General features: G+C 44.5%; 1 protein-coding gene across 3 annotated transcripts in view; it reads left to right on the top strand.

Moving 5' to 3' along the window:
• The window catches only part of Drosha (drosha ribonuclease III), a 105,171-nt gene that overhangs the window by 26,412 nt on the left and 63,631 nt on the right, over positions 1-15,128 (top strand). For all 3 annotated transcript variants that reach the window (XM_021182954.3, XM_021182952.2, XM_085831385.1), the window contains 5 exons: positions 6,235-6,321; positions 8,786-8,872; positions 12,325-12,396; positions 13,838-13,919; positions 14,838-14,912. In XM_021182954.3, the coding sequence (XP_021038613.1) occupies positions 6,235-6,321; positions 8,786-8,872; positions 12,325-12,396; positions 13,838-13,919; positions 14,838-14,912 (403 nt within the window). The remainder of the gene's footprint in view (positions 1-6,234; positions 6,322-8,785; positions 8,873-12,324; positions 12,397-13,837; positions 13,920-14,837; positions 14,913-15,128) is intronic.

The raw sequence follows: 15,128 nt of genomic DNA, 5'->3' as shown, positions 1-15,128 counted from the left end.
CAGCTGTCTGCCTGTGGGCAGTATTCTTCTTGTTTGCTCTTGTACAGGTAGAAAGGGGCTAGGTAGCCAGCTTGTGACTGATGGTAGATTGTTCTCAAGGGATGGTACCAGCGGTAGCTAGCCACTTGAGTAGATGGTCACTAGCATGAGGTTAGCTTGGTGTTTTAGTCTTGTTAGGTGGGGCCTGTGCTGTTGGCGTTGCGGTCGTGTGAGGTGGCCATCTCGTCACTATGCTCATGTTACTCAAGTGCCCACCCTGGCAGTTCTGGTTTAGGTGGGACAGACACGATTGCCCTATCATTTGGTCTGGGACTCCTGTGCTTCTTCCAGAGAAGCTGTCCTCTGCTGATGATGAAGTCGATATACTTCCTCCACTTGCCCAGTTACAAATCACTCCCAAGACCTTTTCCTGATTGATCTTTTGGTCTTTTCTCCTTGTGGGCCCTTGAGGCTACTTCTTTTTCCACTCAGAGTACCTGGAACCATTCACAGGAGAGATGTCCCCTCACGCAGAGAAGGACTATAGTGCAGTCAGTTGTTTGTGAGCCAGGCCTGAGCTTTCCCTCTACTTCATGGTAATATCCTCAGTCGTTAGCTGAGGAGGGAGGGATGCTGCTGCCACAGTGCTGGAGCCAGGAGGGGTCTGGGCCACCTGCCAGCTGGCCTGTCTGCCCCTTACTCCTGTTGTGTGCTCGATTCTGTACGTGCCACCTTTAGGGTGGATGGCTGCCTCTGCCACTCAGCTTAATTGTTGGCGATGGGCTGTTCTGGTGTCCTAAAGCCAGTCCTTCCATAATAGTGAGATCCCTACCTTTCCATCCCTCCCCCCCACACTCCCAAGGCATGTGATTCTTTAGTAAAGATGACCAGGCCTAGGTCCAAGCACCAGCATTGTGATTTGCCAGTGTGATTTGTCATGGATTCCCTTGGTACCTTTTCCCAACCTTGCCACAGGATCTGCTGAATTGTTGGGTCATGGCGACAGGAGTGCCTGTCCTTAACCTAGACTTGCTAAGGGATCTTTCTTGGGCCCCACTTGATTCCGCAGCCTCTTGTGCCTCTGTGTGATGGCCAGAGCAGTCTTTTTGGGTGTGGGTTTTGCTGCCCTATGAACCCTTGGAGAACTTCCAGATGTTGTGGTCCTTTCTTCATTGTAGGAAGGGGATGCTAGAATAGTTTACCTTTTACTCTGAAGAAGATGTCCTGATAGCTCCTAGATAGCTGGAATACTGTGAATACTGTGGGATGTGGTAGGTTCTTGAACTTTTGCAGGGTTTTTCTCTGATCCTCTATAGTACATAATGTCTTCATTAAGGTTTCTAGCTTGAATAACATAATACCACAGAGATAGTGGAGCAGTTTGGTCTGTAGTATGTCTGCACAATTGGGACCTCTGAATATTATGCTGGAGATATAATGTAGTGAGAAATCCCAGTCCTCCTTTCTGGTTGGGATGGAGACACCGACTGGATGAGTTGCCGTGAAGTTTGGTTAATGTCTCATTGAGCTACAGCACTGGGCACAGTGGCTGCCATCAGAGCTGCTGCTTCGGAGAGATCATGGTAGCCCACTATCACCTTCCAGGGTCCTTTAGGCTCTACGCTGGTGGATTCAACGGTACCAGTACCTCTGTGAGCCCGAACTGTGGCCTGGGTCTCCATTTTCCTTGTAAAGCAGTATTGGTTTTGGTGCTTGGGCTACAGGAGTGGTGGTGTTGATTTAAGTAGGTTTTTCCTGGTCATTCTGTTGTGGTGCTCTCCGTCCCCGTTAGGAACCAGTGAGGGAATGTCTCATGCCAAGCTATGTCAGTTCCAGTGAGCTACTCAAGGGCGGGAGAAATGAGGAGATCTGAGGTAGACTTACTAAACCGAACTTGGCTGTCATCCCCTCATCCTGGCTACTCTTACCCCGTGCAAGGATAGCATATGCAGTCTGTGCTACCAGTGGTTATTGGCTACTGTGGCCAATACTCATTGAACTGTCTGTCAAGGAAATATCCTTAGGAAGTCCCCGGGAGGAGAGACAGGTGCTTATCCCCACTTTTAGTCACTTTGGTCCCTGGAGCCAGATTACTTTCCCAGCCAATGGATTTTCAGTCTGAACATCTTGATGAAGCTTGTGCTGCTCTGGGGAGAGGATGACTGTTGAGGGAGTAACTTGCCTTCAGGCACTTGGTCCCTGTCTGTCCTGGCTGACAGAGGACACCACCACTGCTCTTGGTGGTACAGTACTCCTCCCTAGTGAATTTCTCTTTGTGTGTCCTTTGGGGATTATCTGTCTATTTCCTGGTTGTCGGTCCTTCCTCTGCGGAATACCTACTTCTTTCCTCCAGTCTTCGGTTGGACACTTAGGATTTCAGCATCACCTAGCTGTGCCATTGCTGTTTCCACCTACCCTTGACGGAAACTGTGCTAGCAACAAGTTCTTCTTTAATCCAGGGTGCTTTCCCCATCTGGCCCTTTGCAGACGCCTGTGGCTGCTGGGGTATGCTGGTTATTTCTTACAGCTCCTTCCTTCCAGACACCTATACAACCGGGCTATGCTGTGAAATCACTCTCACTGTAGGTCTGTTGGCAAGGAGGCTGATTGATTGAGTACTGTGGGTGGGCTGAGGTATGGTGGGCACTGCTGTCTGACAGGCTCTCCCATTGTCCTGATACAGGTGAGTGATCCAAACAGGGAGGGATGTGCCCTCTTTACAGAGTCAGGAGGTTCAGAGGAGTCTGGGGACTTGAATGTAAATGTCCCTGTCCCAGGTTTCCAGGGCCCCGACCTTAGCATAACAGACCTCCCTTGGTTGACTGTCAGTTATCCTTGAATTATGGCTGTTTCTCAGGTAAGCTCTGGCTTGCTGGCTTTTTCTGATGTCTCACTGCAAGCGAGGGAAGTTTTTCCTGTGTCTTCAGGAAGCCCGCTGGCATTCACATCTGACTTTGACTTGCCACTGTCGTCCTCTGTTGTACATAGGATAGTAGGTTTCTGTGGAGCCACAGCCTCCTCAGTGAACTCTTCAGACAGTGTTCAGCCTAATTGGGAGCCCCACCAGCCGCCAGGGAATATGCTGAGACTTAGAAGCCCCACGGGGGATTTCATGCTAAGGGTTGTCTAAAATCCATGAACCCCCTCCCCTCTCTTTTTAAAAAAAATTTAAAAATTTAAAAATTGCTGTGGTTTCAAGACAGGGTTTGTCAGTGTAGCCCTGGCTGTCCTAGCGCTCCCTCTGTAGACCAGGATGCCTTCGAATTCACAGAGATGCACCAACTGCTGCCTCCCCAGTGTTCGGATTAAAGGCGTGTGCCACCCCCCCTCCCCCAGCGATCCTTATTTTTTGCTCTATAGTCCTAAATACTTGGTATGTTGTATTAGCTCTTCCAGTTGTGCCCAGTTCTCAGAGTGAAAATGGGATTTGTCTGGCCGCCGGATACCAGGGCTCATTTGTACTGCGCTTACCACTAGTGATAGGGGCTCTGCTAGCCAGAAAGTCGGCTCTGCTCGGAAATGTCGTCTTTGTTCCCGTTTCCTTAGCTTACTTATTCTTAATACTCTGCTATATATTAGCTTCTCTGGAAACAGAGCTAAGTTGTCTCAGATGCAAGGTTGGTCTTATACGACTCAGGTCTGGATTCCCCCCCCCCCCCCCCACACACACACACACTCAAATGCAGCCTTCTGAAACGTCTGCACAGCCATTTCAAAGAGCTTACACCTTCTTAAAAGAAAGACAACTGCTAGCTGCCTCAGGTACAGGGAAGCAGGACCGATGTCCCAGATTTCAAGAACAGATTCATGTTAGGGGCCCTTCTAGTCAGTCAGTCATTTGTCCCAGGGCTGTGTGTGACCCACTTTGGTGGTGTGTTTTATGGTAGTGCTACCCAGATAAACTGCCTGAGCGCTGGGCGGTACCTTGGGCTCAATGATGGGAACTGAACCCAAGGTGAAACCACTCACTCCTAGGGGTGCAGATGAGCTGGGACTGCCCAAGAGTCCTGAGCTTGATCGTTGGAGATGAAGGTGGGATTCTTCGAAGCGAGTCATCAGCCTGATTTCTGTGAGAGAATCAGGAGAGTGATGGTGACCGGCTCTGGTCGGGGGATTTGGACCACTTCAGAGTTGGTGTGGTGGCTTTGTTCTGCTGTTTGACCTGTGTCAGCTTTCTACGGGTACTTTCTGTCTCTTCTATGGAAATTTCTATTTTTCTTTTTTTAAGATTTATTTTATCTATGTGAGTACATTGTTCTTGTCTCCAGACACACCAGAAGAGGGCATCCGATCCCATTATACATGGTTGTGAGCCACCATGTGGTTGCTGGGAATTGAACTCAGGACCTTTAGAAGAGCAGTCAGTGCTCTTAACTGCTGAGCTATCTATCCAGCCCCCCCCTTTAAAAAATATTTTATTTATTTATTATATCTGTGTACACTGTAGCTGTCTTCAGACACTCCAGAAGAGGGCATCAAATTTTTGTTACAGATGGTTGTGAGCCACCATGTGGTTGCTGGGATTTGAACTCAGGACCTTTGGAAGAACATTCGGTGCTCTTAACCACTGAGCCATCTCACTAGCCCGTGGAAATTTCTAATAGGCACAATGTGGCAAAATGATTCTTTAGAGCTCTCTGGGCTCCTCTGTGGTGGGTGATTCACTGGAGGACGGTCTGGATGCTATTGTTGGATGGGAAGTATGCTTCTGTTTTTCAAAGTGACACTGTGCCTGAAGTTCCTGCTGTGTGGGAGTGTGGCTGGTTCTGAAAGGTCTTGGTATCATGATGCCGCTGAACAAGAAGGCTAAGGAAAAACTTGCTGACAGTGTACATTTATTGTCTGTTGTCTGTGGGGGAATCTAGATGTGTATCTGCTGATGAACCCTGGAAGCCCACAGAATCATTAGACCTCACCCATACTCACTCCTGCTGAGCGCTTGGCCTTTCGTAGAGTGCCACCCGCTGTGATTCCTGCCGGGGTCTGTGGGTGCTGTACTCACTGTGCCACAGCTATTGCGGCGCAGCACATGCATGCTCTTCAGGGGAAGTTGCAGACTACATCTGTTATGTACAAACACAACCAAACAGTATGCTCAGGCCTGTCAGGCTCCCCTCAGAACTGCATCACTCTGCTTGACTGATCAGGAGCCCCAGATCTCTAGGGTTTATGCAGAGTAAGGCATTGTTATTCACCACTTAGGGCAAGGTTAAGGTATCAGCTGCCACACACACAGTTGGCTCAGCTTAGACACCACAAAGAGGTATTTCCCCAGCTGAGTGCGTCTGCAGCTCACAGGTCAAGAAATACCACAGCTGGTGGCTGGCTACAGAAGTGGTAAGAATGTTCCTCTACTCTGCTCCTGTGTGTGGACTGCACCTTGGCACTGGGTTCCTCACATTTAGCAATTACAAGTGAGGAAGGACAGGCCCGTCCCAGTGCATGTTCGCAAGTGCTATCTCCACAGGACAAAGAGCACACTGGGAAAGCCTTCATCAGGTCACCCCGGGGTCAGATGTTTTACAGTTGTTTTTAAAGGGTACCCCACCACTGGCTAAACATGCTGTGGATCTTACAGCATTGCTTCTAGAGTTAAGTAGGCTCCTCAGGGCCCAATTGCCCTGGGAAGGGCTAAGGATCCAGTAAAGAATTGACAATAATAGTCCATCTGCTTTGGAGCATTGGAGGCCTTTTCAGGCTCATCGCCTTATGAAGAGACCCAGTGCAGCTGTTTGTGGATTGATAGATAGGGCAGTCTTTACTGATAGTTGTGCCCAATGGGGATCCCAGATGGCAAGCTTCATGAGTTCTTCAAAGCCCTCTTGGATGCTGAAGTCACTTACTTACCTATTTGTACTGAATAGAACCAGACTATACCAGTAATGGGTCCCACTGTACATAGTGATGTCCCCAAGTACCCAGCTGATGACAGATACTGATTCACTGAGATGATGGGTTTGGTGGGGACACAAGGCCTACGGATACTTCTGATCTCACTGAACACACTTACTGATCACAGGTCAGCCCGGTTCTGCTTCATGACCGCACATGGGAAGGTTGAGAACCAGTGACCAGCTACCTCTTTTATTCAGTTAGTTACTATAGAGTAAATAAAGCAGGCAGTGTTTTCTTCCTACTGGTCTGTTAAGGAGGATACATCAAAGCAGTAGTCAGATGTGAAGCTGACAGTGTAGTCTATTTTAAAAGAAAGTGATTCTCAATTTGTAAAGTGTTTTCATTTCCCCTACTCCCCAGGCAATCAAGCCCTGCCGTCCGATGACCAACAACGCTGGCCGGCTTTTCCACTATCGGATCACCGTCTCCCCGCCTACCAACTTCTTAGTAAGTTACTCATGATCATAGTCTAGCCTGGGATGGCCTGGAACAGCTGTCTGTGTATTGCAGACTGGTCTCTAACTTACGGCATTTCCCTGCCTCATCTCCACTGTGCTGGGATTATTGGCCTGAGCCATCACACTAGCTTCTGATTCAGTTCTTACATCATTTTTGTTTTTAAGATCATTATGTTGATAGAATTTAACTTTATCATGCTAATGTTTATTTCAGCTTTCCTTTTATTATGTCTTTTTTATTTGTATTGGCACCATGAAATAACCAAATGTATAGCCAGTGAATTAATTATGGTGCTGTCCATTGGAGCGGTGACGTGGGAAGTAGGGCATTTCCACAGGTTTTAAAAGTCAGCAGACAGCTTACTGTCTTGGGACCAAATCAGAAGATTTGTACAATATGACAGCATGGCAATATGGTTAGAATGCACATGAACTGTGTTCTGGCATCATTCTAAGTGGGAGCATAGTTAACTAATTTTTACTATACACATCTGTGTATTATCCATATTACCCACTTTAGTTCATACTTTATAGACTAGGCTAAGCAGTGGTAGCTCAGGTACTACGTATGGTGGCTTTTAGAAGTCCCCTGAAGCAGGGAGTCTGTTCCAGGGTACATGTCTATATGTTTTGTTCAGTTGCATTGCCTCTCATCATGAAATTTATTACTTTTGGTTACATGCACTGAAAAGTCTTGATTTCAAGATCATTCATAATTATATATTTCAATAAGTTTATTTAGCTAGACTTCCTGTGTCATCAGCTTTACCCATTTAAAGTGTGGAATTCGTGATGTTTAACATAATTACAGACTTGCAAAGCCACCACAGTCTAACTTTAGAATATTTATCTTAAAAGGAACTTCATTTCCTTTAGGTGGCATGTGTCTGTGGACTTGCCTAGCCTATACTTTTCCTAGGGGCCGTATAGTAGCTGCTTTTTCTGTTTTGTTTCTTTTACTTAGATAGGTTTTTTTTTTTTTTTTTGGTTTTGGTTTTTAAGATTTGCCCGAGTTGTAGCATGTGTCAGTATTTCTTTCCCCTCTCTTCCCATGTTCTTCTTTCTTCCTTTTATCTAACCCAGCTTCTCTTGTGAACTACACACTTACCTACTCTGTATACAGCTGTGTAACCTGCAGCCTTTAGAGTGTTTTGTTTTTGTTTTTTTAAATTTATGGTCAGATAATACTCTGTGTGTGTGTGTGTGTGTGTGTGTGTGTGTGTGTGTGTGTAAACTGTATGATTACAAGGTTTCATTTATCCATTCATTCAGGTGTGTGTGTGTGTGTGTGTGTGTAACTGTATGATTACAAGGTTTCATTTATCCATTCATTCAGGTGTGTGTGTGTGTGTGTGTAAACTGTATGATTACAAGGTTTCATTTATCCATTCATTCAGGTATGTGTGTGTGTGTGTGTGTGTGTGTGTGTGTGAACTGTATGATTACAAGGTTTCATTTATCCATTCATTCAGGTGTGTGTGTGTGTGTGTGAACTGTATGATTACAAGGTTTCATTTATCCATTCATTCAGGTGACGGACCTTGGGTTGTTTCCATGATCAGAGTATGAGTGTGGGGCTGAGGAGATGACCCAGCAGTTTAGGGAAGACCCACTTTTGGTTCCCAGCACTCACGTGGCAGCTCACAGCCATCTGTAACTGCAGCCCTAGGGCATCTGATTCCCTTTTCTAGCTTCTCTGGATACCAAGCATACACGTGGTGTACAGAGATACACATGAAATAAAATAAAATAAGTAAAATAGGAAGAGGGAGGGATTAGGCGAAAGGGCAGGGAAGGGGGAACTCATATAATTATATTGTAATTACATTTTATTAGACAACATTTGTATGACTATGTTTTGATATCTTTTGGTATACTCAGGACTGAGATTGTTGATGTATGTGCTATGTTTAATACATCAATCAACAGCCTGTCTGTCGGAGTGATTATACCGCTGTTATTAATCCTTGTTCATCAGAATCTTCTCATTACACTGAATTTAGTCTTATTTGGTCACTCCAATAGGAAGTGACAGTTACATTGACAAAAGAAAACCATGTCTATAAATACTCTTTAGCGTCTCCCGGTTCTCATCTAGGTAATCTGTGAAATGATGATGTTTAGTATCTAGGTAAGAAGTAGTTTTTAGGCTGCCAGTCTTTATAATTTGCTCGACGTTTGGCATTTAATATCAAAAGAATTGGCTACAGAGAATTCCTCAGAGGAGGAGAGTGTGCTGTGCTGAGATTGACATTTAGCTCATAGCATCATTGATTCCGTTTCTAGGTCATTGAAGTCCGCCTTTCGCATTGCCTGGGTTTGGTGGGTTGTCTTCTCCTTGGGGAGGGTGGGGATCCATCAGCTGTGGGGTTGAGCTTCTGGCACTGGGTGAATTCCTGCATATGCAAATGGTATTAATTCAATTCCTATTTTGTGTTCTTGTTCATGTTTAGACTGACAGGCCAACAGTCATAGAATACGATGACCACGAGTATATCTTTGAAGGATTTTCTATGTTTGCACATGCCCCTCTGACCAATGTAAGTATTGGCTCTTGTCTCCTTCCTCAGACTCCCCTTCCCCCCCCCCCCCCCCCCCCGCCTTTATCTTTCCACAAATCAAACTAAATCCCCTTTATGTGTTCATACCGTTTATTTTGCATCTCCCCCATGTGAACTGCAGGGTGGCTGCAGCTGTGTCTCAGGCAGGCCTGTGAGCCTGCTAATGAGTCACAGGTTTGGGCTGCATTAAACGGTGTAAGTAAACGTGTTAGAGTAACATTTAGAGAGTGTGAAACATTGAAAAGGAGGGTAAACTGTGGGGTGATGTGATGAACTATTTTGGGGTTCTTGTCCTTCAAAGTTGAAGTTTGAAGATGTCTCTGAATAAAGGGAGGAGAATCAGGACCTGTTCAGGACACTGAGCCCAGAGTGACGGCATAGGGTCTCTGCTTTTGAACTCCAGGGCTGTATCTGTAGTCAGAGACTTGGTCTGACACAAGGACTTGGGATGGTTATCTGGTCATTGGGGATGGTTTTCTGGGCGTCAGTCTAAATGGATGCTTTGGATTGCATCAGAATCCTCCCCTTTTGAAGTTGGCAGCCTTAGGAATTGCAGTGCCCATCTGGTCTTAGGTTGATCAGTGATTGCTGTAGCAGTATTGGGAGGAACGTGGCAGTACTTTACCTGGGCTGAGTGTCCTGTGGAACCTAGTGAGTGAGTTTCACTGTGTTGCTTGCCTGCAGTCAGAAAGTCACCTTATAGAACTTTTCCACTGAAGGCTGAGTCTCAAATCTTGCTCCATTTTGCTTCCTTCTGTCATTACTTTTTACTTTATTAAGTAGATGGAATTCTAGGTACTGACACTAACTTAAAACAGTGCTTTCTTATTTTTCTTCTACATTATATCATCCTGCAGATTTTTATTTTATTTTTTTTTTATTTTTGAGGTAGCCCAAGCTGGCCTGAAATTTGTTGCCTAGCCCAGGGTCTTTAAACCTGGATCTTCTCACCTTAGTCTCTTGATTGGAGAATACAGGCATGTGTAACCATATCTGGGCTTCAGTTCAAAATAAAGAGCCCTGACCCTTTTTGAGTGATGTTGATAATAGAAATAAAATTTTAAGTTGAGTATTCTGAAGTTCATAGGACCTAGAACCATCATCAACGAGCTCTTGAATTTGAGATAGACGCTCACACAAAAAGGTTTCTAAACTACATCACTGATGCATTTCTCAGACTGAGCCCATCAGCGGGAGGGGCCTACAGGTTATGGTCACATAGACGCTTGACCTGAGCTAGCTGGCAGCTAGACTTAAGGCCTTGAAGTGAAGTGGACTGAGAGCTGTCTTGACTAAGTGTGTAGCGTTCTGGGGGGATTTTATCCTGCTGTGTAGTTCTACTTGTGGGTACTTAAGATCCCTGATAGTGTTGGCGGTGGCTTTGACGGTGTAAAGCTTGGAAAAGTGTACTAATTGTACAACATCACATAACATTCTCATATGCACAAGAAAATCCCATGCTCACTTCCGTGATCAAGAACTTGATTGGTTTCCCATTTTTCTGACCACTGATGACTTGGTCATTCTCTGTCTAGAAGAAATGGGGACATTTACCTTCGTTTTCTGAGATGGAGTGGAGTCTCGTGCTTTAAGGCTGGTTTGGAATTCACGCTCCTCCCATCGGTCTCAGGAGCTTTAGGGTTAGAACAGTTATTCCACACTATTGGACTCTGTCTAGATCCTTGCTTTTCAAGATAGGGCCTGTGGCTCATTTGAAAGCTTGAACCTTATACAGGTATTAGTAAAGTATTGGTATTTTAAAACCAGGTTAAATCATGTACCACTTTGTAACTCCCAAGTATTTTTAAATGTTTAAGGGGTTAAATTAGGTTGGAAAAACAATAGTGTATTAAGTATATTGCAGTGTTTAGCTGAGGACTGAGGACATAATAAATCCAGAACATTGAAAATGAACCCCATATTCAAGTTAATTATAACAGAAGTTAAAGAACCACTGTATTAAAAAAAGAAAGGAAGAATATCTAACAGCTAAAATTTCTTCCCAGTAGATGGCATTGTAAGACTGTTTTTTTTCTATATTCTTCCTATCCCTTTTGCTGAGAGAATTAAAGTTTGTTTCTTTCTGACAGCTGTGGTTTGTAAAAGTGATTACATTGTTTCATGGACAGATTGCTAAGCCAGAAAGACTGTGTAACACATCTACAGGGCCTCTGGTTTCAATTACTGTGTCCAGCTAGCCAGTTCAGTTAACCTCTTCCTTCCCTTCCCCATTCTTCTAGTCATTGAGAAATCTGTTCCTGGAACCCTCTCGTGTCTAGATACTAGGGTAGTGTTTGATGGTACTCTGGGAGGAGAAGACAGCTGTGGGTTAGTTCACTCGAGAGTCTACCATTCCTCACATGCTCTGTGTATTCGGAGAGGTAATGAGGTCTGCCCTCTTTGGTAGGTGAGAGTTGGGTCTAGAATCAAAATTCCTGGGCTGGTGAGATGGCTCAGTGGGTAAGAGCACCCGACTGCTCCTCCAAAGGTCCAGAGTTCAAATCCCAGCAACCACATGGTGGCTCACAACCATCCTCAACGAGACCTGGCGCCCTCTTCTGGAGTGTCTGAAGACAGCTACAGTGTACTTACATATAATAAATAAATAAATCTTTAAAAAAAAAAAAAATTCCTATGGTACCGGCCGCCTGTTCCTTTAGGCAAGATGGTTCCCAGTCTTCGTTTTTTTTCTCTCTCCAAGTACATAAGGGACAAAACTATCTTTAGAGGCACCTGAGACAGTTCCATGAGTCAACACAGTCAAGAGTTAGACCAGCTCCTGGCCTAGCAAATGCTACCGGTTAGTTTTTATACTTACTGGTTGTAATGACAGACGTGCATTGTGAACTGATGAAGGAACTAAATGGATGTAACTGATAAACTCTTGCACTGCCATTCAGGAGCTGTGTGAAGAATTACGGTAAAATCAGTACACGATTGGCTTTCTAATTATTTTTCTAGAGGTGGCATGTTTGGCTCTAGTATGTTCTTGTCAAGTTTGCATTGCTTTATCAGTCACATTAGTGAAGCACCCATATTACTCCCCCTCTCGTAGAAGGTTGGTTAAAGCCAGGGTCTTGCCATTCGAATGGGGTAGTTTTGGCCTAGGACCTGTAGTGACACATTGATTGCCTTTAATACCAGCATTCAGGAGGCAGAGGCTTGCAAATTTCTCTGAATTTGAGGCCAACCTAGTCTAGTAGTCTACACAGGAGATCTAGAACAGAAAGGTCAAAGAGTGAGACCTTATCTCAAGAAACCAACCAACCAAAGCAGAAAGCAGGAGCTGTGAGTAAATGTTTTGCCCAGGCTGCTCCAGGTTAAGTGAAGGTAGAACCTGATCTGGTTCCTGGGCTCTGGGTCAGACAGCAAACCCTGCATTGTTAGCCTGCCGAGACGCGCTGGGGACTCAACAGCTCTTCTTCTTGCAGATTCCACTGTGTAAAGTGATTCGATTCAACATAGACTACACGATTCATTTTATTGAAGAGATGATGCCTGAGGTAAGAGAGAGGGCTGCTTAACAGCTTCCTGTATTTACTCCGCTTTCATAAGATTTTTCTCTTAAAAAAGAAAAACAGCAACAACAAAACCAAACCATAATTGAAGTTGGTCTGCTGCAGCTTTTTGCCACTTGAGACCCCTAAAATACCATGTTCCCTGTCAGAAGGGTCACTATGATGTAGCTCTGGTGCCACGGTTAAGAAATGTAAACTCAATGACCTATTTCTGAGCCCGTATCTGCTCGTGATGCATCTGCTTATGGTCACTGTACATCTGTCCTCAGTTCTGCTTAGGGGACAGAGTGTGGGCACTGGCCAGTGTCACGGAGGACTGGAACAGTGACACTGAGTCTGAGGGCTGTCGGAATAATCTTACTCATTATCTCTAGTGACAAGATCAGGGCTTGCCTCATTTCTCTTCCCATATATTTACATTTTTTTTCCTAATTGTTTTTCATTGCAGCTGCTAAACAGCAGATTTATCTAAATATATGCAAGGGACTTTAAATTCCAAAGTAAGATTAATGCGAATCTCAGAGTGATTCATTGCCTGGTGTGGACTTTAGTGTTGTCAACAAATCACGCTAAGAAGTAACAATGAGACAGCCAACAAGCTCGTGTACTTGCTGCGCTGGGGTGATTGCTGGAGCCCTTGGCTCCTGGAATCTGTTTAACAGGGAAGCACTGTCATGGAAGGGCAGGGAGCAGTGGGGAGGGCTCGATGGCCCGATGGCCTGATGGCCTGACTCTCATGCTGAGTTACTGAGTCCTGGTCATTCTAAGGGGCTGGCCCTTCCTCCTGTGGGGAGGGAGTTCTGTTGTAAAACTTTACAACTTCTGATGTGATCTCACACAGGGTGATTTATGAACAAAACAAGTAAGCAGAAGCCTTAGGAGACAAGACTCCCTTGCAAATGTGCGTCTGTTGGCCTTGTCTATGGGAGGAATTGCAGTAGCATTCTGTACTTTTCTTAGTCCTTAGCCTGTTTGAAGCTTTTGTGGTACAGAGGTCTTTTGCTTTTTGGTCTCGTGGCAACAGTGTTCCTGGGTTGTGGGGGTAGGGAGGGGTGGGAGTGGGGGACAGGGTAGTCAGCTTGCAGTTGTGCATGTAACCCCAGTTAGCAAAATGTTCCCAGGAGATCCTTACACACTTTACAATGAGATGAGAAAAGCATGAGAGAGGTAAAACTTTTAAAGTTTTGGGTATTTTTTTTTATTGCTACACTTAAAAGGGCTGAATTGACATTTTTATAGAAGTCTTAATGGCAGTATTGTCTTCTTCATTTCTATTTGACATTGGCAAGCCATCTTAGGACAGTGGCCAAGCCCTGTAGGGAAAGCTTTTAGTATGGCTTCCACAAACAGTTTTGAGATACTTGGCTAGGACAAGTTAATGTGTATTTGCAGATCTATAGTAATTTGATTTTGACTTATTTTTCAGAATTTTTGTGTGAAAGGACTTGAACTGTTTTCATTGTTCCTATTCAGAGATATTTTGGAATTATATGACTGGAATCTTAAAGGTAAATATTAGGGCAGTTCTTCTAAGATGCAAATCACAGTGCATATAAAAACTCTCCTGACTTGGTGGGGGCATAGTTGACATTTTTATTTTGTAAATATGTAAGTAAAACTGTGTATCTATAGGAATGCTTGCTATCAGTCAACATGAATGGGTTGTTGTGGATTGTCTTCATGCAGTTTGTCAGTGCCTGCTGGTAGCCAAGAATGGTTCCAGTTACTAGTAGAACTACCTTGATTTATGTATATTAGGGATTAAATCTCAGTGGTTAATATTTTAAATATAGTGACATCACTGCAGTCAACTTTGTAAGATAACAGTTTATTAAATTAGAGAAGCAATTAGTCATTAAAACTTACATGCAAATGCAGAGTAAACATGCAGCCTCGCAGTGCCTGTGTTCCAGCAGGTTTTTTTAATTTGTTTATTTTTAAACCTGTATATGGAAGGAAGACTTTTTTAAAGGTGGTTTTTAAATGAAATGAGTGAGGAGCTTTTAAAAAACAAGTACACTGGCCAATGGTTTCCTGAGCTAGCAGCATTGGTTCATTTTTTAGTGTGTTGATTGAAAACCGACGGAATTAACATACAAACATATCGTCCAATGCTGTACTTCAGTTCTAACAAAGATGCTGACACTTTTTAATTTACAGAGTGACCTTTTTTGTGTGCATGAACTCCTTGGCTTCCATTCTGCCATGAGTAGCTGTAGGCCCCTCACTGCGGTCCTGGCTGGCACCTGAGACAGCTGCTATATTGGTTGCGCTATAGAGGCAGAGTGGGGGAAGTGGTCCTGCTTATGTCCCGGCTTCTGGGGCTGGTTTTTGTGGTTACCATAAATCTTGGGAATTAAGTTGCAATGTGTGCTTTCCGTGGCGGTCTGATTTCTCTTTTCTTTCTTTCTCCTTGTGTGCCTTAGGTCCTTTGTTTGAAGACAGCCCTCCCTGCTGTCCGAGATTTCATTTCATGCCACGTTTTGTCAGATTTCTTCCAGGTAAATCTTTTGGCTTGTCAGTGACCTGGTGTGACTGTGTCTGAAAACACGCCTGCTGTTCTCCTTCCGGTCTTTAGGAACCGCTTTCCCACAGTGGCTGCGGTTAATTATCTACTTCTCAGGCTGAACTTGGAAATGGGAACCTTTACATGCTGATTTATAATTCATAATTTATCAGAGCCCCCGATTTGCTGGGCAATGGATGATTTACACATT

The sequence above is a fragment of the Mus caroli genome, unplaced genomic scaffold (assembly GCF_978045245.1).
Source record: "Mus caroli unplaced genomic scaffold, Mus_caroli_1 scaffold_16, whole genome shotgun sequence".
NCBI lineage: Eukaryota > Metazoa > Chordata > Mammalia > Rodentia > Muridae > Mus > Mus caroli.
Note: the sequence above shows the minus strand (reverse complement) of the source record. Positions and strands in the feature narration are given on the sequence as shown.